The 27,668-nt window shown below is 42.2% G+C and overlaps 1 protein-coding gene across 2 annotated transcripts in view; it reads right to left on the bottom strand.

The window, feature by feature from the left end:
* Positions 1–297: 297 nt before the first annotated feature.
* Cdyl (chromodomain Y like) overlaps positions 298–27,668 on the bottom strand; it is a 147,483-nt gene continuing 120,112 nt past the window's right edge. Inside the window, exons 3-7 of one of the 2 annotated variants that reach the window (XM_042680352.1) lie at positions 15,907–16,163; positions 14,472–14,644; positions 9,688–9,898; positions 3,074–3,217; positions 298–1,858 (exon numbers count right to left, since the gene is read on the bottom strand). In XM_042680352.1, the coding sequence (XP_042536286.1) occupies positions 1,700–1,858; positions 3,074–3,217; positions 9,688–9,898; positions 14,472–14,644; positions 15,907–16,163 (944 nt within the window). In that variant the 3' untranslated portion in view covers positions 298–1,699. The remainder of the gene's footprint in view (positions 1,859–3,073; positions 3,218–9,687; positions 9,899–14,471; positions 14,645–15,906; positions 16,164–27,668) is intronic. The other variant, XM_042680353.1, reaches the window with a different exon arrangement.

Genomic DNA, 27,668 nt, shown 5'->3' with positions numbered 1-27,668 from the left:
CAGATGAGATTGGGGAGGATTTGGGGGAAGGAGACAAAACTGAGCTTCCCCGGGCAGTGTTAGAACCAGTGGATGGGGCCCTGGTCTCTCTTAACAATGTGTTCCTCACTTGCTAGGTACCAGTTTTGCAACACAATTGTCTTGGAGAAGTCACAACATCTGCTCAAATAAGTGACAAAGAAGGTATATGTGGCTGGGGCCTGATGTCACCAAACACATGTTCGATGCACATTTGTGTATTTACCAGTGAAGACAGCACGAGAAACCTAAGTAATGAACTGGAAAAACATTTTCAAATGTGTTAAGAAATATTAGTTTTATTTAATCAGTTTTCACAGCTGAATATTTATTCTATAAAAACTTTACAGATTGTACAGTTTATATATAGTTCAAACTACTGAACAAAAAAGTGGGTCCCACAGATGCAAAAGTACTGTACCAATCCATCCTAGCTAAAGGAAGATTTACATACTGTACAGTTCTCCATGTGGCTGGGGTGATGGTCTCAGTACAAACTTCAAAACTGTACAAAAATAAGGTCTGGTTTTATTTCATTCTTCATACATTCAATGATTGCAAACCCAGAAGCCTAACTATAGAAGAGGCTTCTTGGAGTGAGGAATCAGCTGCCGCTCCTGAGGAAGGCATAGTCCATCCACATGGGGGCGCTCTAGACACTGCACTGTACTCAGCATATGGTGAACAAGACCAGAGACCAAAACAGTAAATGGAACTGTCCTAACGAGAGTAGTTCTCTTGTTTTGAATCAGTTTTTAATAGTGTGCCAGAAGAATTTTAACTTATTAAATAAAGCATATTCTAAGTGCATCTAAAAATTGCATTTGATAAACAAAAATACTTTTTTTGGTGTAATACATCAATCATACCTGCAGACAGAAAACCAAAATTGTATACAAAAGTAGTATTTCTCACCCAGCAACAAGAAGCACGTATCTAGTTATTTTTCAAAAGGGTCAGAAAAACTACTTAAAACCCACTAAGACTAACTTATAACTTAGCTACTTATACTTAAGCTATTCAGTGATTCACTAATACTGCAAAGTAAGTTCTCTTCCAGACAGTGTTTCTTCATGTTACCTGGGTAAGACATGGACATATTTTAATCAGGAAGAACTGGCTGATGTCTTAGCATGAACACTGAATGTGTGTTGGGATTTCTCATCAGGACTTTTCACTCTGAATTTCCATAGCTGAGGTTATGTGTGCCTCTCTCCTTGGAGGTGAAGGAAATATTACAATTTTTTTTTTTGTATCTGTCTGGGGAAGGGAGGGAGGTTGTCTATACCCCTGTATATTCTGTTTCTAGAAGGAAAAGAATGAAGAAACAACGTTCCTGACTTTTCTGCCACTCAAAATGAATAAAACACAATAGAAAAAAAATTACAGTACTAGCCAAAGGAAACAAATCAGACTTCCAAGAGCAACACAGTGCTCATCACTGCGCTTTTACACTTATGTGTGTATGGGTATAAAATAATGACGTTTGGACAAAGGAGCTTTGTAGTTATTTATTTTAAAGTTACAGTACTTAAAAACTCCTTGGTAATAAATAACTTGCATGTCTCCAGCCCCGCTACCACATGGAGTATGAGTGAACTTGTTTCTGGCTGTGAGGCAGCTGGGAGCCTTGGATTTTCTGCTCACACCAGTTCCAGTATCACCAGCACTCAGCCGTCCATCAAAACTCATCAATTTTCCTCTGCAAGTATTTTAACATAGAATCCATGCCCTGAGCTGAGCCCCAGATTTTCTTCAGCACCTCACACTCCCTCTCGTTGGCCTGCTCCAGCTCTATCTTCATATTGCAGCGCACCAGGGCCTTGGACTCCTCCAGGACCTGTAGCAAACAACAAAGGGTCAGTAGCATGCCTCCCTCCCCATATGTATGGGTTGACCACAGGCATTATTTCACAATTTACACCAGGCCTAGCATTCAGAAAGTATTAGCCTATCAGCAGGCTCCACATTTGTGGATTCAATTAACCTAGGATTGCAAATGATCAGAAAACCAACACCCCCTCATGTCTATACTGGACAGTCACTCCTTAAACAGTATAATGTAACACCTAGTAACATGGCATTCATGTAGAAACAATCTGAAGCCCATAGTTGGGTAGTGTACGATGCAAACATCACACCCTTTCACAGAAGGACTGGAGCATCCCTGGAGTTTGGGGTCCATGGCAGAGGCAGCTGGAACCATCCTCATGGATTCTGTGAGATGCTGGAGGATCTCACACTACATGGTGCTGGCAGTCTCAACCTTGAAATGGCTCTTACACTATTTTCAGCAAGCTGAGTTTTAACAGCTGGCCCTCAGCTGCCACTGGATCAGGCTTCAACCCAGCATGGCTGCCATGGGCCTGTGTGGAGCAGCCTTAGGATATGTTCATCCCACTGATGCCCAATGAAACCACTCAGATCAGCGTGAGGGGGTTTCCTAAACAAGACCTAATGTTCCTTATGAAGGTTGCTCATATGACTGTTTAGAAGAGAGCTGTATGTCTTACTAAGAAACAGTATCTCACCCTATAACTTGATAAATGCAGTTTTCTCAGAAGACTGACTATTCAGCATCAAACACAGGGAATGTAAAGGGTGATTCTGCGAAGTAGAGAATGGTGCAAGCGTTGCTACTGCAGATGCTAGTGTCTACTTTAACTCTCAGGTTTGGACCTGCAGTGGTGGCACTGAGAGCAGCCTGGGTCAGCAGCTCAACCTTATGCATGGCTGTGCTCACACCAGAGTGAAGCGTGTGGCAAAATGTAGTCTGTGAGCTCTCTGGAGAAAAACATTTATTTAGCTATTTATTTTCCCGTCCTGGGGCTTGAACTCAGGGCCTGACACTGTCCCTAAGCTTCTTTTGCTCAAGGCTGGCACTCTACCACTTGAGCTACAGCGCCACTTCCAGCTTTTTCTGGGTATGTGGTAGTAAGGAATAGAACCCAAGACTTCATGCATGCTAGGCAAGAACTCTTACCACTGAGACACCTTCCCAGCCCAAGTTTTAGTTTTTAAAAAGCTAGCATGTACAAGAATCAACTAGACGTACAACTGGATTACAGGAGGCGAGCTCCTTGATTCGAACCATGACTTCCTGGGTGAAGGTCCCTGGCCAGAACACCTGGGAGACCAGGCCCTTGCCACATGCCTCCTGCGCGGTCAGCTTCCGCCCACTGAGCAACATTTCATTTGCCTGAAAGGAAGCAGAGTGATGCGATATAAAACACGATGGGAACAGATAGAGGGGGCCTTGCCCCGCAACATCCACATTGAGGACAGGTACTCAAAACCCCAGAACTTGTGGCACATGTGCGAATGCGCACTAAGAATGAATTGTATATGGGTAGATCCAATAGGCAGATGGGCTGGGTGATTAAGAGAAAGACAACCTCATTCAGAATCACATGGACTCCAATAGTATGAAGTAGGAAAGGTCTACTTTGTGTTTGAGGTTATTGGTCTAATTTCCTTTATCTGCATTGTCTGCTAAAGCCAGGTCCCATGTGTGTACTCTTCATATGCAATAAAATGAGCCACAAATAAGGACAAGTAATTAGTAATCTTATAGAAGTTAGCCAAGCATAGAATGGCAGACACGGTGGTTACTTTCCCTAACTGTGTGACGAAAAGTAACGTGCTCCTGAGACACAGAGACTATGTTCTAATGCTACTGGGCACCACCTTAGAGATCACATTTCACATGTATATACATATAAGAGACAAAGCAGCCAGCACTTTCATGATCCCAAAATTATTACCATGTTAAGTGGGTCTGACATGTGGCTTCGCATGACTGCATGGCGGAAGTCAACATACTTCTGTTTTTAAAACATGTCCTTGTGTATACATCTATACATGTGTATACACATTACACCAACATTAACTTTGTCCTAGGTTGCTTTTCAGGTTTCAGAGGAAGGTGTCTGGATTTCACCATTCCAGCAACAGGCTCACAGATGCTCAGGCAGGGTGAGAAGGGGAGAATGGGTCAAAACAATGACTTCCTTCTGTGTTTCTCTGATGGTCCCAAATACCAGACTAGAGCTTCTGGGGTTCAGGTAAACAGACTGTTGGTAGAAGACTCCTTTCTCAAGAGATGCAATCTAATGAAAAATACCCAGAGTGACTAAGTGAACACTACAGTTGCCAGTAGTTGTTTCCTTCCAGACAGTGCACAGAGCACACACGTGAGTGCTGGAGAGCACAGGTGTGGCTGACTTGCTGCCCTTCAACACAAGTAGGAGGGATGAACACAGCGGCAGGGAACCTGCTTCTCAGCAGAAGGCCTGGCAAGATTCTGAACATCACCCTAAGTGAGGCTGGCTATTTGAGCACAGTCTTGGACAAGGTCATGAGCATCTGAAGAGTGTAGAACGTTCTGATAAGCCCCAGGTTGACTAGGCAGCCTCTTCTAAGGATGGTCTATAAGTAAACACTTATTAGAAATCTCACTTCATCTTGTTCTTCATATTAAGTCAGTACTTCAAGGGAAACACGTGAGAATGGATAAAGGAGAAGGGCCCTAGGGCAACTGAATTTTCCCCTCTGAGATGATCATTTTCCTTCTCAACACACAGTAGAGAAACCACAGCCTAGTCCCTCCAGGTGAGTGGGAAGTATATTCTCAACAGAGTGCATGCCAACATGTTCAGGCCCAGAGAACCCAGTGAGTAGGGTTTCTACTCTGTTCTCCTCAGTCACTTCTCTCTTCTTTTTTGAGATAGTGTCTATTCTAACTAGGCCTTTGGTGTCAGCTACTGTGTATGGGCATCATAGGCACATACCACCATGCCCAGCCTCATTACTTCTTTTCATGCTTTCTGCCCTTTGAAGGTCAGCCAATAGCTCCAACATGTCTCTCTTCCATTCACCTCCTATTGACACCCTTTCTTGGTTCTCTCCATCTGGACTAACTGGAGCCATCTGTCTCTAGCCAGTATGCTGTCATGGTGGTCCACTTTGCTTTTTCCCAGCTATCTCCATACACATCTGCTTGTTACTAGGAAGTCTTTTCTGACTTGTGCTTTTCTCTTTTACAAATGGCTGGATGTGCAGGACATTGAAAGGAATTCTTCACACCCAAGAGTGTGAATGAGATGACGGACTCAAGGCTGTTTATGATTTCCCACTTAAACACACAAGCAGTGGGCCAGGATCAGTGGCTCCTACCTGTAATCTTAGCTACTAAGGAGGCTTAAGTCTAGAGTTTGGTGGTTCCAAGATCTGCCTAAGCAGACAAGTCTTGAGATCCCACCTTCAAAATAATCAGAAAGAAAGGGCTGGAGGTATGGCTGAAGCTGAGCATAAAATCTGAGGAAGAGCTTGTGTAGTATAGGTCTCTTTGTGCTGCTTGTAGCACAGCATCTTTACTCACAGAGGTCCTAGGGATACCTGGTACTCCCTGGTCTGTACCAATAGCATCTTTTCAGTTCCAACTTGGTGTATGGTGTGTTGAGTGCACGCGGGTGTGTGCGCACTTGCACACAATCCTTGTTGTATAGATTGATAGAATTAACCAAGGTTCAGGTGTTTATCCTGCGGAGACTTCAAACCACTTTGAATCTTTCCAAACGCAATGAACTCTTAAGAAGTCTACCACTGCTGGACGTTGGCGGCTTGTGCGTGTAATCCTAGCTACTCAAGAGGCTGAGATCTGAGGACTGAAATTCAAAGCCAGCCAAAAAGTGAAGTTGGTGACTCTTATCTCCACATAACCACCAGAAAGCCAGAAGTGGCGCTGTGGCTCAAGTGGTAGAGCGCTGGCCTGGAGCTGAGGGACAGCGCCCAGGCTGAGTTCAAACCCCACAACCGACAAGGAAAAAAAAAAATTCTACATCTGACAACATTCAGCACAAAGGCTCCACCTTCAAAATGCCGTTTGACTACAAGGTGTTTGCCTTTCCAAATTTACTTAGTATTTCCTCTAGTTGGTCCTCATCCTCCCACACCAATGCACATCTATACCTTCCCTGGATTGTCGCTTAAAATGAGCTTAACATGTTCCTGGAAATAAGGATTCTTTTTTTTTTTTTTGGGGGGGGGGGGGAGGGATACGGTCGTGAGGCCTGAACTCTGGGCCTGGAGCCCTGTCCCTCAGCTCTTCAGCTCAAGGCTAGCGCTCTACCACTTGAGCCACAGCGCCACTTCCAGCTTTTTTTCTTTTTGCTTATGTGGTGCTGAGGAATCAAACCCAGGGCCTCATGCATGCAAGGCAAGCGCTCTATCACTGAGCCACCTTCCCAGCCCGGAAATAAGGATTCTTTAGTGCCCAATTTAGCATTTAATTGTTAGCAAATCACCTTCTTTAGTAATAACTCCCGATGAGCTTAAAGATCTACCCTTAATTAGGTAGGACTAGATGGGCACAGCAGGGCAAAATGGACAATACAGCAAAGATGTGATCCTACTTCATTCTCTATCTGCAACAGATGGTGACACATAATCTACCAAACTCCACTTGCCAAAATCCATTTTGGCTTCCACGGAAATTGGTGACAGGTAGGGGTAGAAAGGGATTTGGGGCTGGAAGGCCGCTTCAAGGCCAGGTAGAGCACTATGGGACCTGGCCCAGTACTATCATGTGCTAAACTTGGTCCTCACAGGTGAGGGCAGAATACTCTCTTGTCCTTTGTGGGACTCCTGGGTATCAGAGTAGTAGGAGGTGGAGACTGTGCCCAGGTTACTGGCCAAGGTTACTTCTCAGGTTACTGGCCAAGTTTCAGAAAAACTCAATAATATGCCTGAGGATGGCTACAGGTGAAGAAAAGGCAGGAGCTTAAAACTTGGCATGGAATTTCTGGGAAGACAACTTCAGACTCACTCAGACTTGATGGGCTTACAGAAATGGCTCATGACTGGGTGTGGCTAATCAGTGTGGGGATGCAAGCCAATAAGGGGACCAGTAACTTCTCTACAGTATTATCCTGTAGTGACAAAAAGAGGAAAAGAATCCCTAATAGGGATATAATGGTCATCTACCTAATGTCAGAGTATTGGGTCTGACCAGTACTGAGTGGTAAACTGGACTACTGGTCAGAGATATGGACAAGTAGGGCTGAGGTATGTGAATTGAGGGATGAATGAAGGGATTGATGGATGGACAAGATGTGATGTAGACTGCTACATCACATTCACATCTATCAGGGAGCACTCATAAAGGGACAGGACACTCAACCATATGAACCCATTGGCACTGTCCAGTCTTGGTTGCTGGCCAATCGATTCCTGGCATAACAGACATACATGCCAAGTAGCTAGGGTTTGGTGGACACAGAGGGCTAGCATATTAAGGTCAGTGAATATCTGGCTTCTCAGGAGAGTACCAAGGTTTAGCCATCTTGCACAGCTCATTCCCAAGGTTCTCAGCCTGCTCCAATGGGAACAGCTGCTGCCACCAGGCCTGCCTGTCTTGTCCTCCAGTCCTCACAAGTCCCAGAAAGCGTGGTCTCAGGAATGGGGGCCTAATGCAGGCAAAGAGCCAGTGTTGAAGGATCCCATTCATAGCACCAATAAGGTGCTGCAGAGCTTTGCAATGTGTTGAGCCTCCAAGGGAAGGAGGCACTGTTGACACATGAGTACAGCAGAGCTTCCTGATCCTCTCTGCCCAACAGCAGGTATTTTGGCTTAAGCAGCACACAGGGATGGGGCATGCGGACTCCTGGGACAAATACCCACCAGCAGGGGATAACTAGGGGAGGTACATCTACAAAAAACAGTGGCAATACTAGGGGCTGTGATCTTTTATCAACTTCTCCACATTTCAGTTTTCAAAAGCAACTTAGAATTTAGAATAAGTTTGGACCTATGAAAAATTTACATAAAAGTGTTTCTCTGGACTGCCCCAGCTCTCCCTCGATTCACATGTTATAAAACATAGTAATCAAAGCCAGAACATTTCCACTGAAGCCATATTAGTCACTAAACACAAACCCATACCAACCTCACCAGAGCCTCCCTCTGACCTTCTCTCACTCAGGAGTCCATCTGGTCCTGCAGATGCCTACTCTCCTCCTCTTTGAGGGCCCACAGTTCCCACCACCCGTCCACCATCCTTGGCTACTGCGAGGGGTTCCGCCTAGCATTTGTTGTCTTGGTAGGTGTAGATTGAGGAATGTCGACTGACTCTTCTTCTTTGGCAGGAGCCCACACAGCAACAGATGCTACAGCTATCTCAGTGAATCACACTGGGGCACCGAGGTCAACAAGCCTTACACTTGTTGGTGGTACTGGTGTTAGAACACAGGGTCTTGTCCTTGCTAGGTAGGTGAGCTATGCTTTTTTGGGCTGGTCATTTTTCAGATATGGTCTTGCTTCCTATCAAGGGACATGCCTGAGTCAGGACTCACATATTTTAAGCTTCCTGTTGTAGTTAAGATGATGTGTCCCTAGCTTGAGAGGAGGTATCACCCACTTTTTGGCTTTGGCTGGCTCTGAAGAGTGATCATCCAAATCTCAGCCTCCTATGTAGCTAGGATTACACAAGCGGCTCCCAGATCCAATGAGCCTTCCTTCTCAACCCTACCTACTCAGCAGTGCTTGCCAATTTCTTCTCCTACAGTTAGTCTTATGCTCAGAAAATACAGAAAGATGACACACATTTTGTTCTTCATTGTACTCTAATTGTTCCCAAGATTGCCTGAAATTGTACTGTCTATCTCCCCTGTCTGTAGGCTTCTGAAGGAAGAGAGAACCCTGGATCCTAGAGGTTTCTTCATGAGAAGGTAGGTCCCAGTGACACAGAGGGTGAACTGAGCTGTGAACCCCTAAGGGAGGTCCTGCTGCTCCAGCTGTGGGCTGTCAGCTCCTTCTGCAACTCCCTAAGCTACAGTCATTGTACATGCCATAACGGTCTTCCTGCACTCCCCACACTGATGGGGAAGAAGGTAGTATCATGCCAATTGGCCAAGTCAAAATATGGACACTTAGTTTTGCTGGAAGTTGAGGATGTGCAGAAGAGGTTGACTTGTCCCTTTGTCCAATCTGACTTTCAGGCTGTCTTTTCAACATGGCTCAACCTGAGGATTCTACTCTGTGCCAAATTCTCTCAGTCTATCTCTAGAACTAAGGAACACGGTCCATATAATAGAGAAAACACAAACACAACCTCTCCTAATTTAAATCGTGTGTGTGTGTGTGTGTGTGTGTGTGTGTGTGTGTCCGCGCGCATGCGTGTGCGCGCGAGCATGGGCAGGTGTAAGTACTGGGCTTTGAATTCAGGGACTTTGTCTCTTATCCTGGCTCTTTTTGTTCAAGCCTGGCACTCTATCATTTCAGCCTCAGCTCCTGGCTTTTTCCTGGCAAAATGTAGTAAGAATCTCTTGGATTTCTCTATCTACACTGGCTTCAAACTGCAATTCTAGTATCACCCTCCCAAGTGGCTAGTATTACAGGTGTGTGTGAATGGCTGCTACATGGTCTCTCACTGCTACTTTTAAAGGGCAGCTTTTAGATTGTGAAGTAAAAGCACAATTCCTGTTTGAAAACTGGGTATCAGTGTGATTTCTGCAGATCTGGAGGCTCATCAAGGGAGGAATGGCCTTCTCCCGGGAAGGATCACAGCGCTCCATGAACCAAAGTGATTTGATGGAAGGTCCCCAGAGAACACACTGGATACATTGAGTAGAACAACATTGTCTAAAATAATTTTTTAACAAAGGTACTCACAGATGCGCCTCCCATAATCTTGGGAAACATAACAGTAGAGCAGCCATCTGGACTCTGTCCGAAGGTGGTATAGGGTGTTTGGAACCAAGCCTTTTCATTAGCCCAAACCACATCACAAAGAGGCAATATGGACGCTCCTAGTCCAATAGCTGGGCCATTTACTGCTACAATAATAGGCTTCTTAAACTGAATGAAAGTATTCACGAAGTTTCTAAAATAAAAAAAAAGGGGAGAGGGAATTACTAAAAACATTGCATGTATAAGCAGATGAGAAAAATCTATTCTAGAATGCAATTTGCCAAGAAGAAAACTGTACAAAGTAAGATGTAAAGATTCCTCCCAAAAGCTGTAGACTGTGGATCTACCTGCTACAGGTTGTAAAGGCTTAACCACAGCCTGCATCAGGGCTGGCTGCTTCCACTAGTTCTAGGTGACATAGCCAGAGTTGCTTTGGTATTTGCAGTGGATCTTGGGCTCACTGACCATTATATCCAGCACTTCCACTTTTTTCTCTTTGAACACCCAAGGATGCTGCTAACTATGGATTTCTTATGCCCAAGCAAAGAGAAAGCTTGGGAGTGAGCCTTGCACCGATATTGCCCAGTGCTGAATGAAAAGTAAGTAACAGTAAGGGATATGACCGGATAGCAGTCTTCAAGTAGTGAATCTGCAAACAATAGGTATTTTGTAAAATCATATAAACTGGACTAAATCAACTCAGGGACAGAGAATTAGGCTAAAGACATGAGGTTAGAAAGAAAGATCAGCAAACACTACAATGCCTGTATCCCATTATGTGTTGGTGGATGCTACTGCACAGGACCTTGGAGAGCAAAGCAGGCAAGGGAAGGGTGGCCTTCACAGGGGATAAGAAATTGCCATTAAACACAGCCAGTACTGTGCTGGAGTTTGTTTTACAGGCTTCAGAGTTCCAGGGAGGTTGATGCTGTACTTACTACATTGGGAATCTGCTTCTTTTTCCCCACCCCAGCTGACTCTGAGTTCAGAGGTGGTTTCTTGTACTGATTCAACACAGTGGAGAAAAGCATAAACTTACACCTACATAAATATATGGTTATTATTCTTAAGTATATTGAGTCTGACTATTACAGAATGAGTACAACTTTTCTTATGCAGAGTTCTAAACTTGGGCCTGACCAACAAAAGCCACTGAGACACTTCCTATTAGTTCCCATTATCAAGATGAGAAATAGTACCACATCTACTATCCTCCCTCCCCTCCCCCCCTAACTTGCCCCGGGGCAAATATTGGGGGGGGGGGTGACTCAGGGTCTTCTACGTAGTTGGCTAACACTTGACTACTTGAACCACACTTTCAGTCCTGTTTTCACTAGTTAGTTGGGAGGCTGAATTTTAACAAACTTGTCTGCTTGAGCTGTCTTCAACCAAGATCCTCTGGATGGATCTCAGTCTTCTGAGTAGCTAGGATTACAGCTAGATTGTATTGTAAGGAGGGAGGCTGGGAGGTGCATAAGGATCACAGGAGAACAGGGCTTGCAGACGCAGAGTCCAGCAACTGGTGTGAGGTGAAGTCTGTGAGGTGAGGCCGCCCTCACCTCAGCCTTGTCATATGCCCCCAAGGTTGGTAAGGTTTTGCACTAGGCAAGAATTAATTCTTTTAAATGAACCAGCTACACTAATATCTAAGACTTCTAAATGAGAAGGACTAAAGGCACTGTTAGAAAGATCACATTGGGGTTTAATGATAAAGCTATGGTACATGAACACAAAAGAATTAAACTGTCCTCGATATCATGTTTCTCCCATGATATATTTGTACATATATTTTTTAAAAATCTGCTCTAATAGTCTATGAGGAAAATCAACACCAGGACTTCAACAGGCTAGATACATTGTTTTATAACTAGAATTTCTATATTTACCTGGGATGAAAATAATGTCAAATGAAATTATGTCTCTATCTCAGGGATCCATGCTAAATTAACCAGCACCCCTGCTCAGAGGAAGGGGCCATGATGATGTGTGAACTCATTTATAAAATATGAGTGAACAGAAAGTCAGTTTGTTGAAACACAGCCATTCACCAAAGCTTTGTAGAAATGACCTCTCAGGAGAGACCTCCCAAGGCCACAGAGGTACAGTATCATGAGCTACAAAAGTTTACCCTAAAGCAAAGAAGCTCAGGTACTGTGCTCAGGCCCTGAGTTCAAGACCCAGGACTGGCAAAGAGGAAAAAAAAGTAAAGCCCTCAAACTTTAAAACATCTACAGTGCAGCACACTGAACTTATCATGTGTTCCCATTGGATTATCTGTGAACTAAGGTAAAGGCTGTGTTAGGTATGGTAGGAAAGAAAAGATTTGCTACAAAGTTAGTTTTTGAAGACATTATTATTCAATAGAATTTTTTTTGAGAAGAACATTTACAAGGTCAGATATCAAGTCAGACCCTCATGGAAGGGTGTAGGAATTGTCTGGGGAAACCAGACAATTAGAACCAGAACCAAATTAGGTGTTCGTTTGCTGCCTTCCTCAGTTTATTGAGCTTTAGTATCTGAAGGATCGAGTAGGACAAGGTCAAGTTCTAGGGGCAGGTTGCTGGTTAATTTTACTCTCTCTCCAAATCCTCTAATCTAGGACTGCTGAGTAATAGCCTCTTCCTTTGGAAACTCCCCAACTTATCTCCCTGCATTATGAGAGGAGACCTCCCTTCCATGGAGAGGAGCTTGCTCTTGGGTCCTTCAGACACTTAGTATGCAGACATCAAAGGCTCAATGATATAGATGGATCCCTAGCCACTCAGTTTTTATCAATGATATAATGTCCATTTCATGACAATGAATCTGTAAACTAGCCATCATCAATTCCAATAGTGGAAACAGCAGCCCTAGAGAGTGGACAATGTCAGGTGTTAGTTGGCCTCCATTTTCACTTTGCGTCTCTTTTGGATATTTGTTACATGAGGATCTTTGCCTCAAAAGGTTTAAGGAATCTGAGACATGACACCACAGAAACAAGCAAAAAATGTAGGCAGAGAAAGATTTTTTTGTGTAAAGTCCATCTTATCCATATAAAATTAATTTAAATAAACTGAGTAAGAGAAAGCTTAAGTGAAACTGCCCTAACTAATTACTTTTCTGATTCTTCCCTATTACATTAAGAAAAACTCTCTCTGGAAAAATACATTCAATCAAAGCACCAGCAACGCAGGTTTCACAGAAACAGGATGTGTCTGTTTCCTATAATATCAGCTGAGCCTTTTGTGGGGAGCCCAGAGAAGAGCAGGAAAGTGGGAGGCTGGGAGCAGAAACAGGAATGAGGAGCTGGTGAAAACAAGCATCTGTAAAGTCACCTCAAAGTGCACGAGATGAGGTTGCTACTTCAATGTCTGGATCTATCTTTTCTCTTTTTCTTATCCCAGTAGGACAAGCCTCAGCACTGTCCAGGTCAGTGACTGGACACTGGAGGGAGGAGCAGGCTGAAGAGCAGCAAGATTGGTGAGAGAAGCTCCAAGAGGCTCAGGAGAGGACTCAGGTGGTCTCATGGAAGATGTACAACGTCACCACAGAAGACAATGGTGTGTGTGTGTGTGTGTGTGTGTGTATGTGTGTGTGTGTGTAAAATGTGAGGCTTAAAATTCATGTAATTCATCCTGGTATAACAATGAGCAGTGTCCACAAACACAAACACACACATAGATACGATTTTCTGATTGTCTACAGCAAAATTCTGTCCACTGATTAAGGTTTTTAATTCCAAGTCAAGGAAGAAGTCAGTGCCTTCTGGTACCACACCACAAAACTGAAATTAAAAACCCCAGAATAATATTGGAATAATAACATTTCAAACCATAGGCATGTTATTCTGGAAGCAGAGATGGGGAAGACTGAGGTCCAAGGCTAGTCTAGGCAAAGTGTTAGCAAGAAGACCTTATCTCAACAAACACTTCTGGCTTGGTGGTTCATGCTTATAATCCCAGCTATGTGAGAGGTATAGGTGAGGGAACAGGAAAGCTCAAAAAATATTTTAAATACTTAAAGCAAGAAGAGGGACGGAAATGTGGATCAAGTGGTAAATAGATTGCTTAGCCATTATGAGGCTTTCAATTCAATGAAATCCTAGTAATACAAAAAACTCACAAAACAGATACAAGATGTGTTCATTAGTTTGATGTAGTTACTTATACAATATATACAGATTTGAAACAAATTGTGTGTATATGGTAAGCATATGGCTTCTTTCCTGTCATATAAGGAATATTTAGAATTCGGAAAAGATAGAAGTGAGCACTAGGTTCCTTGCCTAATAAATAAGAGTAGGGAGAATTTCATTCATTTGCTACTGCATATCTTCAAGTTCTCTCAGCAGTTTCTAGGCTGAACTTGAAGAAATTATACTGGATGTAATAAAAAAAAAAATAAAACTCTCTCCATATGATCTATAGTAATTGGCACAAAACCTACACAGTTTACTTTAAAGCTCAGCAACAGCAGTTACTATTTGGTAGAGAAAGCATCTCTACTTCAGGATTGAGGTCAGCAGGTACAGCACAAGTACCAGACAGCTGTACATTATCTGTAGAGCACTCTTAGCCAACATGCCTGAGCATGTGCTGGGTGTCAGCCTTAAAATCAGTTATTTGCCTCTGATAAGCAGTCATTTATGTCAGACCCGTAGAAAAGGCAAATGAGTTAGTTGAGTTAAATGATAGTCCTTGAAGCCTGTTCAGGGCTGTGCTTTTCAGAGCTAGTACTTGGAAAACCAAACCCAGCCCTGATGTAAACATACTGGCTTTACAACATACCTGATTGCATCTGCCATCTTGGTGCTTTCTCTCTTTCTGTCATCTGTGAGACGGCGTATGAAGTAAATGAAGTCCAGGCCACAACAGAAGACGCTGCCCACTGCACTGAGCAGCACCAGCTTGCTGTCATCAGCAGCGGCCGTGTTCAAGGCACTCTGGACTTCTTTCATCACCTGGAAGTCACCACAAGTTCCAGTGATAAGGAGCACTTTGGGCACAGAGTACTATAAGCAATTTACTAGTCGACAACCTCGACTACAGAAAATGCATCTCCAGCTTGATGTGCTTTGCTTCGCCTAGCACAACAATAAACTGTCTGCACATTGCTTATTTTCTGTAAGCAGAGACTGAGGTGCTGGGCACAGAGTTCACTGTAAATAGGTATCATAAAGAACAGCATAGGACTAGAAAGACCCATGCATCTCCATCACTGGAGAACCTGTGATTCTGTAAGCTACAGCACTGGGTATTTCTACAGTTTGTACAGCAGGCGGCACATTCAACCACTTTGAAAAAGTGAGTCCAGTGACACTTTTTTTCCCCTTAAACTTAGGACAGAAACCTAAATGACTTGGTGCCTAAGTACATGAAATGGAAACCCATCATGGAAAGGAAAACGTGAGAGGGCACTAAATCATTTAAAACGATCTTGGAAAAAATAAGAAAAAAATCACCAGTGAAGGGACAGAAGTCTAAAAATATACCAAGGATAAAGTCCAGAACTGCTTGTTCTGTGTGAGCATGGCTAGCACACAGACCTTCTATAGTTTGCTTTCCTTGTCTGGAAACCACCTGCTCTAACTGTGTACAAAGGAAAACAAGCAACACTAGAACTTAAAACTTTGGGGAGTCCCAGTGCAAGTGGACATGTATCCAATTCTAGAGCCTTCCTAGCACCGGCTTTTGAACAACAATCCCGTCAACAAAGAATTCCTGGCCTTTTTGCAAGCTGCCTTTTCAGGTACTAGACAATGGACATGTGTAGAAAGGCCCCTTGCTGTGTGCTCTGCCACAACACTAAGACCATCAGTGTTCTAAGATGGCAGGGAAACTCCTCACAGGACAGAACCCGGTCATTGTTATCTTGCACAAACAAGAAACATGTCAAGATGAGAGCTACAGCAAAGCTGCAGCCACTGCAGATGAAGAGCTACTGACCTGGGAGGTGGCCCGAGGACAGAGGCACTGCTGCCTCCTCCTGGTAAGAGCCAAAGTTCCCACACCAGTAGACTGAAGTAGATGCCCAGCACATGCCTACTGCCCCATGTCAGTGCAGCCAGAGTTGTTAGCAGCCAAGCTGCCAAGTCCCCTCTGCTTCCCACCTCCTGGGCACATAGTGGACTAGCTCAGAAGGAGGTTTCAGAAGAGCATAAAGAGCCACTCAGCAAAGCGGGCGTGGAGAAGCACAAAGCGCATAGCAAGGCGCATCTCTCACCTCTGGGTTTAGAGAGTTATTCTCAGATGATTTTGTGGATAACAAGATGTGGGTGAAGCCATCTTGCTTCCTGACGACAATATCTCTGTATCTGTAGGCACTCTCTGTCTGCCTCACACTGAAACGCAACCGCTTGTCAAAAGGCTGGTCTCTTCTGTCGTCAAGAAATTTCCTTTTCCCAGCCGTCACTCCTGTAACAGACGTCTGTATGTTGGTTGTTCCATTGGCTGTTAGTGCATCCATGAACGGAGATGTACCTGCCAAGAGTTTGAAATCACAGTGGTCTGTGATGTCCTATCACCAGTTCTCTCCCAGTGTCACCTCAGAATTAGACCAGAATGCTGGTCACAAACCCAGGACTTATCAACACCAGACTGTCCAAATCAGAACCTTGACAAAGGCTACTTCAAAGATACCTTTCAGTTTCAATCTATGTCTGACAGAAAATCCACCCCCTACTTATTTGGTCTAATATGTACAGCTCTAAACTTGGAGACTTTTAGAGAATGAGATTAGAGAGAAGGGGTCTCCTGTAGAGGATCTGCTGTAGGTCTGACAAGTTGGAAAGAAAAAGAAAACAGCCTAAGGAAATATGAATAGTAAGGCCAAAGTGGTCAAAAGACTTCTCTCTAATGCAAGAAGGTCCTGTGACAAACCTGTCCTTGCTGGGCCATGGCCTGCTGTGGTGCTGCTGCTTTAGATTCTGGTCTCTGTAGAGCAACATATATGTCAGGGCTTCTTCCTTCCCCTGTCCAGGAGGTGACTACCAGAGGGTCATCCCCTGTTTCTACCTCTGCTTTCGAAAAGGGTACACACACATCAAAGGGCTGTCTTCTCTCCACCCAAAAACATTCTACCAGTGATCCTCATGTCACAAAACTTCTCAATGTCAATCTGGGCACTGTTTTTCCATCAGTCCTAATATATGGTCTCCTGAGACTAACATTTGTCTCCTTTCCTTCTTTTGGTGCTGGGGACTGAACTGAGAGCCCTGTGCATGCCAGGCCTGTACTCTACCACTGAGCTGCATCTACAGCCCTCATCTTTGCTTATCATAATGGTCAAGGACTATACTAAGTAAGCGATATACAGTTACCAAGGTAGATGAGAGTAAGAGAGATGCTGCACTTAGCATTTACACAAAATAATCACCCTATCTATACGAGCCACCTCAGTGTTGGCTAGTGTGGCAATAGATGCAGAGCTCTGGCTAGGAGAAAGCAAAAGCCATGCCTGAGAAATACATGAGGGTCTACTGGTAAAATTAGCAACAGAAGTGTTCTGAGAGGGAAGGTCATGAGTCATTAATTATGAACCAAGAACTACTTCTTCAAAAGTGAAAAGCAATAAGCCAAATCCACAGAAAAGACACATAAATGGTATTTAAGAGAAAACAAAAGTGTTCCTGGTCAATCGCTGGAAAAATATTATATATTTTAATTTCTGCTATTAAAAACTCCAAGATACCAAGATGCAGAAACCACTTTGTACAACTAATGAACAAAATTTAAAAAATTAACACTGGAATTAAAAACCTAGACATAATGCCACATTTTCTCTCATATATTTTTTGCTTTGTCTATAAGAGTCGGCAGCCTGGTCGTTATGAGGGACCCTTATTTTCCTCTAGGGCTGCTGGGTGCCTGTATTAGAATTCACTTTTCCAAACCACATGGGAACCAATACTAACATTCAAGCTTTCACTACGCTGCACTTGCAAACCCGTGGCCCTTTTTAGTTCCAGTGTTGGCAAATCCACAAATGGTGCTTAGTTTTAAAATCCTTCAATGTGCAAGGATTTCAAATTGAACTTGAACATGCTGTTCATGGAAGATCAGGAGTAAAAATTTCACTCACTATGCTTAATAGATTCATAGTACAAAGGAAAAGGTTAAGGACTATTCAAAATGTTGCATCAAGAGAAAGAGAAACAACAATGAAGAGAGCCCAAGTGAGCTCTGTAGGCATAAATCAAGCAGCCTAGAGTATGTGTAACTAGAGCCCCAGAACAGAGGCATGTGTATAGTGCATAAATTATGGCATATGTTATGAAAGTCAAAAGCCTATGGCTAAAGTAATTTGACAAAGGATATAGATGTGTGTGTGTCACACACACACACACACACACACCCCTATCAAACCAAGACATATTGTGTTGAAAACCTGTAAAAGATACTACAGACAGAAAAAATGCATAATTATCTTCAGACAGTACACAGACCAAAAAAATAGAACGATAGCAAGGGAAGTATATAAGAAAACAAACTACCTGAATAGCATAAACACATCCTATATATCCTTCAATGTCAGGAGGTAAAAAGAATTCTAGACAAAAGAAAATTGAGAGAATTTGTCATCAATTGACTTGTACTAAAAAAAAATGTGAAAAGATGTTCTTCTTGGTAGAAGAAAATGAGACTACACTGAAGCCTGAATATATTAAAGGCATGAAGAACATTAGATTGGCCGGGAGCTGGTGGCTCACGCCTGTAATCCTAGCTGGTCAGGAGACTGAGATCTGAGGATTGGGATTCAAAGCCAGCCCGGGCAGGAAAGTCCGTGAAACACTTATCTCCAATAAACTACCAGAAAACCGGAAGTGGCGCTCTAGCTCACGTGGTAGAGCACTAGCCTTGAGCTGAAGAGCTGAGGGACAGCGTTCAGGCCCAGAGTTCAAGCCCCATGACCCACCAAAAAACAAAACAAAACAAAAAAAAAAAACAAACATTAGATTGGTAACTGTATGATAAAAGTGAATTCCCACATGGGCTGTATATGAATGAAATAATTAACTCCAAACAGAAAGTATTAACAACTTGGGTTAATAATGGAAAAAAAGTCTCTCTTATTTTCACATCAATTTAACAAAAATAAATTAAAGCCACTCTGAAGACACTATGCAATATAAATTATCTTCAAGAAAAGGACAATTTTGGAGAAATACTCAATTTTAAGACTGATTTCTGACATAGCAGAAAGAACAACACAGAAATCATCATCATCATTGTCAGCAATCAAGCAAGGAAGACAAACAACTAAGCTAGCAAAGATTACTTCTCTTTTGGTCAGTATTGTGTTACTACAATAAATAATTGTTAACTGACTAATAAGAAGAAAAGGTTTATTTTGGCTCACAGCTACAGAGTTCAGTCTGTGATTAATTGGCTCTGTTGCTTTTGGGTCTGCAGAAAGGCAGCACAGAATGGTGGGAATATACAGTGGAAAAAGCTACTTATCCAAAGAAAGTAAGAGATGGACATATCCCCAAAAGTTCCTGCTAGAAGCCACCTCTAAAAGACAAGGACCAAGCGAAGACTTTAGAGAACCTTCAAGATTTAACCCACAACAGCTTGCAAGCTTTTTTAGGTTGGGCTGGTTAATGAGTAGTGGACTGTAACAAATACTTCAGAGCAGAGATAAAAGCATCCACACAAGTTTTTGCAAAGATATCCCTAATGTCAAAATATGACAGAGAACAAACCATGCAATAATTTTCCTAATTGCTCAAGTTGCATAATCTCAGTTGATTAACTGTTGATAGTTTATGCTACAGGGCATTTGAGAAAATTGTGATATATTGTAGTATAAGGGCAAGAAAAACAAAAACATACTAACAATACTTTATTTACATTTGGGAAGTACTTAGAAAATATAGTCTAAAAACATATGTATAACAAAACTAAAAAATATATCTAATCTTCAAGGAATATACAGAAATGATTAGAAACACTACATTTTACTAAAAATATGAAAAAAAGAAAATCATGCTTCTGAAGAATATAAAATACTGTAAAACTACCTACTGTTACCAATTGTTAGCAATTTATACTACCATAGTATGTTTATTAGTGTACTACTAAGTCTAATAAAAATTTCTAGTTAAATCTAATAAGGAAAACAAACAAAGAGATTTTTGGAAAGAATGAATCATACTTTACAACTTATGTAAGTCAACATGAAGAACACAGGATCTACTGTGTAGAGAAAGAAAATGAGCTTGAATCAGTCTGAGAGGAGATCTTAGATGAGTACTCACATATATTACAAACCAGTATTGGCCATACCATGCATGGGAATGAAAACCTAGAAAGTTGATTTTGCTTTTCTAAAAAAGTCTTATTTACTGATGGGGCATGGTGGCTCATGAGGGGCAGAGATGTGGAAAGGAGAAATTATCGACAAATAAAAGATGGATAGATGATATATCCTAGCTATATAAGAGGCATACACAGGAGTCACTGCAGTCCAGGCTGGCTCCAGAAAAAACAAGTAAGGGGAGAGGGCCAGAGTGTGTGGCTCACTTAATAGAGTGCCTACCTAGCAAGTATGAGTTCAAAACCCAGTAGTACTGCCTGCCCCCACAAACAAGGTATTTTAAATACCTTTAGCATAGAAAAAAAAATGCTTTTTACATAGAAAACTGCAGACAGCCCCATATTCAGGGGTTTAATATTAAGGAGATGTTAAAATTCATTAGGATTTGCAAAACACAGTATTATGTAACTTATTTATGTATAAAATATGCCCATAAATGCACTGCAGCAGCTGCCATTTACTTTACCCCTGATATATGGCAGTTCTCCAACTATTTCTGGGTTTAGAATAGTTTAAATGCAAGTTTAATGTTTTGCCAAGGCAATACAAGTCTCAATGTGATGAATTCAAACTCATAACCATCTCAGACATTCATGGCCACTAAGGACTAAAGTGTCTAACAACTTAATAACCCATGCTTATAGTTTAACATTTCAAAATACTATTATTTACACCTATCTAAACTCACACAGAAAACCAATTTTGAATTATATAATCTCCAAACCAAATTTATCAAGGGACAATTTTTCTCATGAATGTGGGATTTAAGGGTAGGGTTTCAACATCTGCACTCTTTTTCTCCATTAAAGTGCTGAATGAATTTATTACAATTATAAAGAATTATAAAATGACCTTTTTCTCTAACTTCCTCAATTACTAAATTTCCTTACACAGACACAGGGATTTCCAGTGGCATTCAGCTAATGTAAACTCATCCTAAGCTCTCTTTGAGGAGATCGTACATTGCCAGAGCTACTAACCCTTTATTCCACTGCAATTGGCACACTAGGAGCAGGGTAAAGATGCACATGTCATGTTTTTATGACACATGAGAAACACAAATCTGGACAAAGTTGGTGAATGCACAGCCTGTCCAGCTGAGTGTGGCTGAGCAGGAAGTCAGAATTCACACTGCAAATCCCTCAATAGCCACACCACCCACATCAGATATGGTGGCCCTGCACAATACCCAACCCCCCAAACTTCTACAAGCAAACTCCTATTGCTTTTCAAAGTGAAGAATTATAGTTTTAATGTGCCAGTGACAAAGTTTGTCTGATAGAGCCAGAGACTGAACCCAGAGCCTTGAGCATGGTAGTAAATGCTCTACTACTGACAGTCAATCTGTAACAATGTTTTGAGTTGCTTATCCCTAAGACATTTCCCCCATAAGCTATGAAGTGTAAGTGAGACAATGTTTTGCTATATGACCCTCCTTGGCCTCAAGCTTGTGGTCTTCCTTTCTTTGAGTGCCTGCCTCACGCTGAGGGACTTTTAGGAAACAGTAACAACAAATCACACTATTAATTTCCTTCCTACTGCTCAGTATCAGCCATTTATTTTTGGCGTTAGTCAGTTTATTCATAGCTACATTTTAGACCTGGTCCTAAATATGAGACCAGCTAATCAATGATGTATTTCAAGATGGCACATACTCCAAAACCAGCAACAAGAGAAGATTGGGAAAGATCACTCTTAAATACCACATGTGCTTTCCTCTTCAGGAAGAACAAAATGCTATCAATAGGGTCAAAGCAGACACAGCTGTTCCCTCCCGCAGTGTGGAAGCCCAGGTGAAGAACTCAGGACTGAATGGCTTCCACAATAGAGGCACCAAGGCATTTCCAAGCTGAATGAACACTCTTCCAGATACTAGGGAGAGAAGGCATCACGTGTTTGCACCCTACAGAAGTGGGCATCACTGCTTTCTCTGCCCTATATCTTCCTTGGTCCTCACTGCTGTGCATAGTCTGGCCACTCCTAAGTTATACCCAAACATCAAACAGCAGGCCATTCCCCAAACTTATCTCTCTTTAGTTTCAGACTCACTTCCAAGTTATTTATATCCTTGATGCCAAGAAAAGCATCAGCCACCAGCACCAGTCTCTGCAGATTTGGCCACTCAAATATATCTCTCTCAACCTGGATGGCCTGAGGGGATTCCTACCTTAAACCCTCAAGCCTAAGTCACTGGCTGAGGACAAGTAGTTTTTGAACATCAGTTAGGGCATTATCTTGTCCCTGCCTATTCCCTAGGGTACAAACTGTCTTTAAAATCTGCCACCACTTCCTGCCTTAGGTTTCTCAGCCCACAAAGAGCCTGGTGGTTCCCTCACCATAACCAACAGTACAGTTCCCCAACTCCAATTGCATGTGCCTGAGGACCACCTATAGCTCTGGACTAGGGACTTGGAGACCAAGGAAAATTCCACCTTTACATCAGCACTGATATGGCTTGGAGATGCTCCAGCATGATATGGCTTGGAGATGCTCTATTTTCATGAAGTCTATTACAGAAAAACCATAAAATAGTCCTTTAAGATATCATACCTCTTCACATACAAAAGTAAACTGAAATGCAAATGCTCCTTAATTGTAGATGGGCAAAAGTAAAACCTGTACTTTAAATTTTGGATTTGGATCTCTTCCTGGGCTAGCTGTATGTGGTCCAATCTTGTTTCTGGATGCTGGGCAGCAGTAACCATCACAGCTCGTGTGGTCATCCCTGCATTCAAGGGGTGAAACACCAGGTGCTGCACAGTGTACTGATGGCTTAGCCAGGATGGTCAGCACATGAAGTTCAGTCAATGCATTTTGGGCTTACAGTGTTTCTGAACCTACCATTCAGTGGTTATTATTTATTATTGGGACAGAACCTCATCATTAGTAGGGGACCATGTGTGTAAGAAGCATTAAGAATGAGCCTGTCCTAATCCCTCTCCCCATTCCCAAAACTTGGCCCTCAGTGTGGAGCATTCTCTGTACCTAGTCATAGGTTCTGCCCATCAGGGCAGATACAACACAGCCAAAGGGAAGGGAGGGTGCTGGTTGGTTCTTCTGCCCGACTAGCAATTATAAATAGAAATACCAGGCAAGCTCCTTCCTGTTCCGGTTGCTACAGCCATTGGTTTCCTTGCTGGGTCCAGATTACGTCTTTTCTAATGACTGTTTCAGTGTACTTACCCCATACATTAACTATAGAGCCTGGAGGTGATAGTTTGTGGTGTAATGTTCTTTCTCCCTGGTACAGTATCTTGCAAAATGTTACGCCCAAGCAGGCCTTAAAAAATCTAACCCCCTTTCCCCAACCAGCTAGGATTACAGGCCACAATGCTTGGCTTAACTAGGCTTTTATACAGCACTTATATCATTTTGTCAAACAGTATATTAAATGATACAATCAATGCCTAATACAACAACTTTTATAGAGCTAGGAAATAAATTTCTAAGAAAGATTTTACAATTTCTCCCTTTTATACTCACTCCTATAGTCTAACTGGAGATAGGTAAAGAGTCCACCCAAGAGCTGAAGAATAATGTTGCTTTACTATCAGAATCTGTATTTCTGATAAAATAACATTCAAATACACAAAGTACATTGTGGTGGCCTATTCAGTAATAGCAAGCACTGTGTTCTAGGAATTAAAATAATGCTAGCCAATTTCAAAGGCACTTTCTCCAAGATACAATTGTTAAAAAAAAAAGGCAGGAAAACTACCATGTAGCTACCAGCACAGTAGCAGCAATGGAATATGAAAATATGTATAATACGCAAATAAAATTCTTTTATTTTTGGTGGCTATATAATTTGATCTCAGGGTCTTGTGTTTTCTTAGCTTACTTGGCTGGAGCTCTATTACTTTCACTTTCAGGCTGGAGGCATACCTCTAGCCTTTTCTATTTTTTTGCTGGTCCTGGGGCTTGAACTCTGGGCATAGGTACTGTCCCTGAGCTTCTTTTTGCTTAAGGCTAGTGCTTTACCACTTGAGCCACAGCAGCACATCCAGATTTTTTTCTGTGATTAATTAGATAAAGAGTCTTTCTGGTTTTCCTGCCCCAGCTGCTTCAAACAGTGACCCTCAGATTTCAGCCTCCTGAATAGCTAGGATTATAGGTGTGAGCCACTGGCATTGGGCAAGCCTGCCTTTCTGATGTTACTTTGATGATGGAGTCTCAAGTACTTTTCTTCCCAGTTTGGCTTAGAACCTTGATCCTCCAGATCTCAGCCTCTTGAGTAGTTAGGATACAGGCATGTGCCATTGATTCATGGCAAATAATTCACTCTCTAAAAAGCAGGACATCTAGCCGGGTGCCTATGGTTCACTCCTGTTATCCTAGCTCAAGGTTGTAGAGTGCTAACTGTAGGCAAAAAAGCTCAGGGATAGTGCCCAGGCCTTGAGTTCAAGCCCCACAACCAATAAAAACAAAAACAAAAAAAACCAAAAAACAAGCAGGACACCTGAGAATGGAGGATGTGTAAAAGCCATGTTAGTCCACGAAGCATACTAATAATTCTAATTCTAATATAACAGCTAAAACAATCCAGGAGTGCCAGAAACAGAATGAAAGCAAATGAATGGAAAATTCCAAAAGAAAGACATTAAGAGCATATAAACTCACAAACCATTACAGGAATCAATAGGAAGAATATATAAGCTGTGGTTTCTTCAATTAAAATGATCAACTTTAATAGCTAAGTTTTCAGAGAACCAATCTAAAAATATTACGTACAGAAAGCAATAAGGAAACTTAAAGGGAAAAATACTATTTTCCGACAAAAGGAAAGTACTGCTTTGCATGGTTCCTGAGGCTTATATTTCTATCTACCTGGGAGGAAGAGACTGGGGGACTGAGTTTCAAGGCTAGCCAAGACATGTTGTAAACATTCACAAGTGTCATGGAAAGCACACACAAGAGTATAGTAGTCCAGGCTGGCCTGGACTCAGAACCTACCTCAAAAATTACCAATGCAAAAAGGGCCTGGAGGTGTGGCTCATGTGGTGGTAGAGCACCTCCCTAGCAAGTGTGAGGCCTGAACTCAATCCCCAGTATCACCTATTGTCAGAAAAAGGATTATGCCCATCTTTGGCCCTCAGTTCCACCCAGACCTGAGCTCCTTCCGGCCTTGGAGTTCCTGCCTTACAGCTGGCCCCACCCTCTCTCCACCCAGAGCCAACTGAGCTACCACCTACACCTCTCACTTCCTACCCCAAGTCCCTCCTGCTACCTGGATAGGGACAGGTGCCATATGCTCCCTTCTCCAGGGGAAATATGGCTCCTCTAATAAACGTAATAATCTTACTCCTGTGCCTGCCCTCCCTGCTTCCACGTGGTCCCCTGGGATGGCTGTGACAGATCCATTCAGGAAGTACCAATCAATGAGACCACATAATCATTGGGTGGGTGGGTGGGTAGGGTTGAAAAAGGTGATCCTTGGGTTGCCTAACACCTTAGCTTTGTGGAGTGAAACGCAGGCCCCTTGCCCATTTGATGCCAAGGACCCCCATTCAGACTCATTGTGTTTAGTATCTATCACTGATAGAACATAATGAGTTCTGAAGCAGAACAGATAACAGTAACATAGATCTGTTTTTTTTACATGAGTGTCATAACAGCTTTATTCACAATAGCCAAAAAAAGTAGAAACAACCCAAATGCCAGTGACTGATAAGGAAACAAATTTTGATGCCTACATAGTAGAATATTGTTGAGCTAAAAAAGGAATAAATTACTGATTGATATATGCTATAACATGTATTAACCTTGAAAAGAAGGCAAACACAAAACCTAATATGCTATATGTTTCTACTTACATGAAAATGTTACTGAATTAGATTATTTTTGGGGAGTACTTGGTTTAACTCAGCCTACAGAATTTACTAGACAGATATTCTTTTTTTTTTTAATTTGTCAGTTGGGGGGCTTGAACTCTGGGCTTGGGTAGTGTTCTGTAGCATTTCAGCTCAAGGCTAGTGATCTACCACTTGAGCCACAGCACCACTTCTGGCTTTTTTTCTGTTTATGTGGTGCTGTGGAATCGAACCCAGAGCTTCATGCAAGTAACATAGATCTATAACAAATTAGAGATTGTTAAAACTCTTTATAATAGTTATATTAGGTAAGTAATGGGATGAAGTAAGTGGGGAGATGGACAGCTCAGGACCACTTTCTTGTTAAAACTTCTTCGCATTAGTATTCCTGGGATGGGCAGGAAGGGGAGAAAGTATTGCAAAATCCTATAAAGACTAGTGAAGGGTTACTATATAGAAAACTCGGTCTTGGGGGGGAGGGGGGGGGCGGGGCGGAGGGAGAAGGGGGTGCCAGTCCTGGGGCTTGAACCCAGGGCCTGAATGCAGTCCTGAGTTTTTTTGTTCAAGGCTAGCCCTCTACCACTTGAGCCACAGTTCCACTTTTGACTTTTTGTGGTTAACTGGAGATAAAGAGTCTCCTAGCTTTCCTATCCAAGCTGGCTTTAAAGTTTGAGCCTCAGATCTCAGTATCACATGGCTAGGATTTCAGGTATAAGCCACCTACACCTAGCCATAAACCATTTGGAAACTATCTTTTGCCTAGACAACTGAGTGTATGGAGGCCACACTCTTTCCTAAGAGGACAGTTTTGCCTCATTAAGCCTGTTCCTATCGTTTTAAAAAAGATTCAGGGGTTTACAGAATAACTCTTGACAACAGGATAAACAAGAACAGAACAAACACTCCCACTGACAATATTAGTGTGAATTACACAAAATCCTGAGTATAGCTAGAGATGACCAAATGTCATTGCCCTTGGTTTTAAGGTTTTGTAACATAAAGGTCAGTACTCTAGATATCTGGGTATCTTCTGTCCGCTTTAATCTGCATTCTGTGCTATGCTAAGCTCCTCAGAGAGAGCTAATCCCTAAGGGGATTTAGACTTCCAAATCTATCAAAGCAAGCACTCTTCAATAGCCTGAAAGACATCTAAGTGCCAATCTTTATAGTTAGCTCTTCAAATCATACACAATGAAGCAGTTACAAAGCTACTGGTTAAAAATCAACATTTCAGAATCAAAGTTAAGAATATTGAGGAAACTTAATTCCCTAAAAATGAACTGTGTTATTTTAAAAGATTAATGGAAACTTTTATTCAAGTAGGATCAGTCTTTTAATGACCGAAAAATTCAAACTATTAAGTTTAGGTATACATTTGACAACTCAAGCAAAAACATATTAGCAATATAAGCCATACCAGTCTAGCCAAGCCTTTCAGGACAAATTCCCCAAGTAAATTAAAAAAGACAATATTTTAGATTTAGCCTATTTCCTCATTAATATTTCCACAAGTAGGTCCAGAGGGAGGAACAACAACAACAACTATTTGTATATTACAACATCACCTTAAAGTACCAAAAAAAGGAACAGAAAATCAGCAGACATACACTTTTGATTAGTGTGAAAAAAGAGAAATTAAGAAGAAAAATGCAGACAACAAAAATAATAGAACATTGGTCTGGGAAGGTGGCTCAGTGGTACAGCACTTGCCTTGCATGCATGAAGCCCTGGGTTCTATTCCTCAACACCACATAAGCAAAAAGAAAAAAAGCCAGAAGTGGGGCTGTGGTTCAAGTGGTAGAGCACTAGACTTGAGCTGAAGAGCCTAGGGACAATGCCCAGGCCCAGAGTTCAGGC

Source organism: Dipodomys spectabilis, unplaced genomic scaffold (assembly GCF_019054845.1).
Source record: "Dipodomys spectabilis isolate Male_0828 unplaced genomic scaffold, ASM1905484v1 ptg000059l, whole genome shotgun sequence".
Taxonomy (NCBI): Eukaryota; Metazoa; Chordata; class Mammalia; order Rodentia; family Heteromyidae; genus Dipodomys; species Dipodomys spectabilis.
This window is presented reverse-complemented; position numbering and strand designations above follow the sequence as displayed.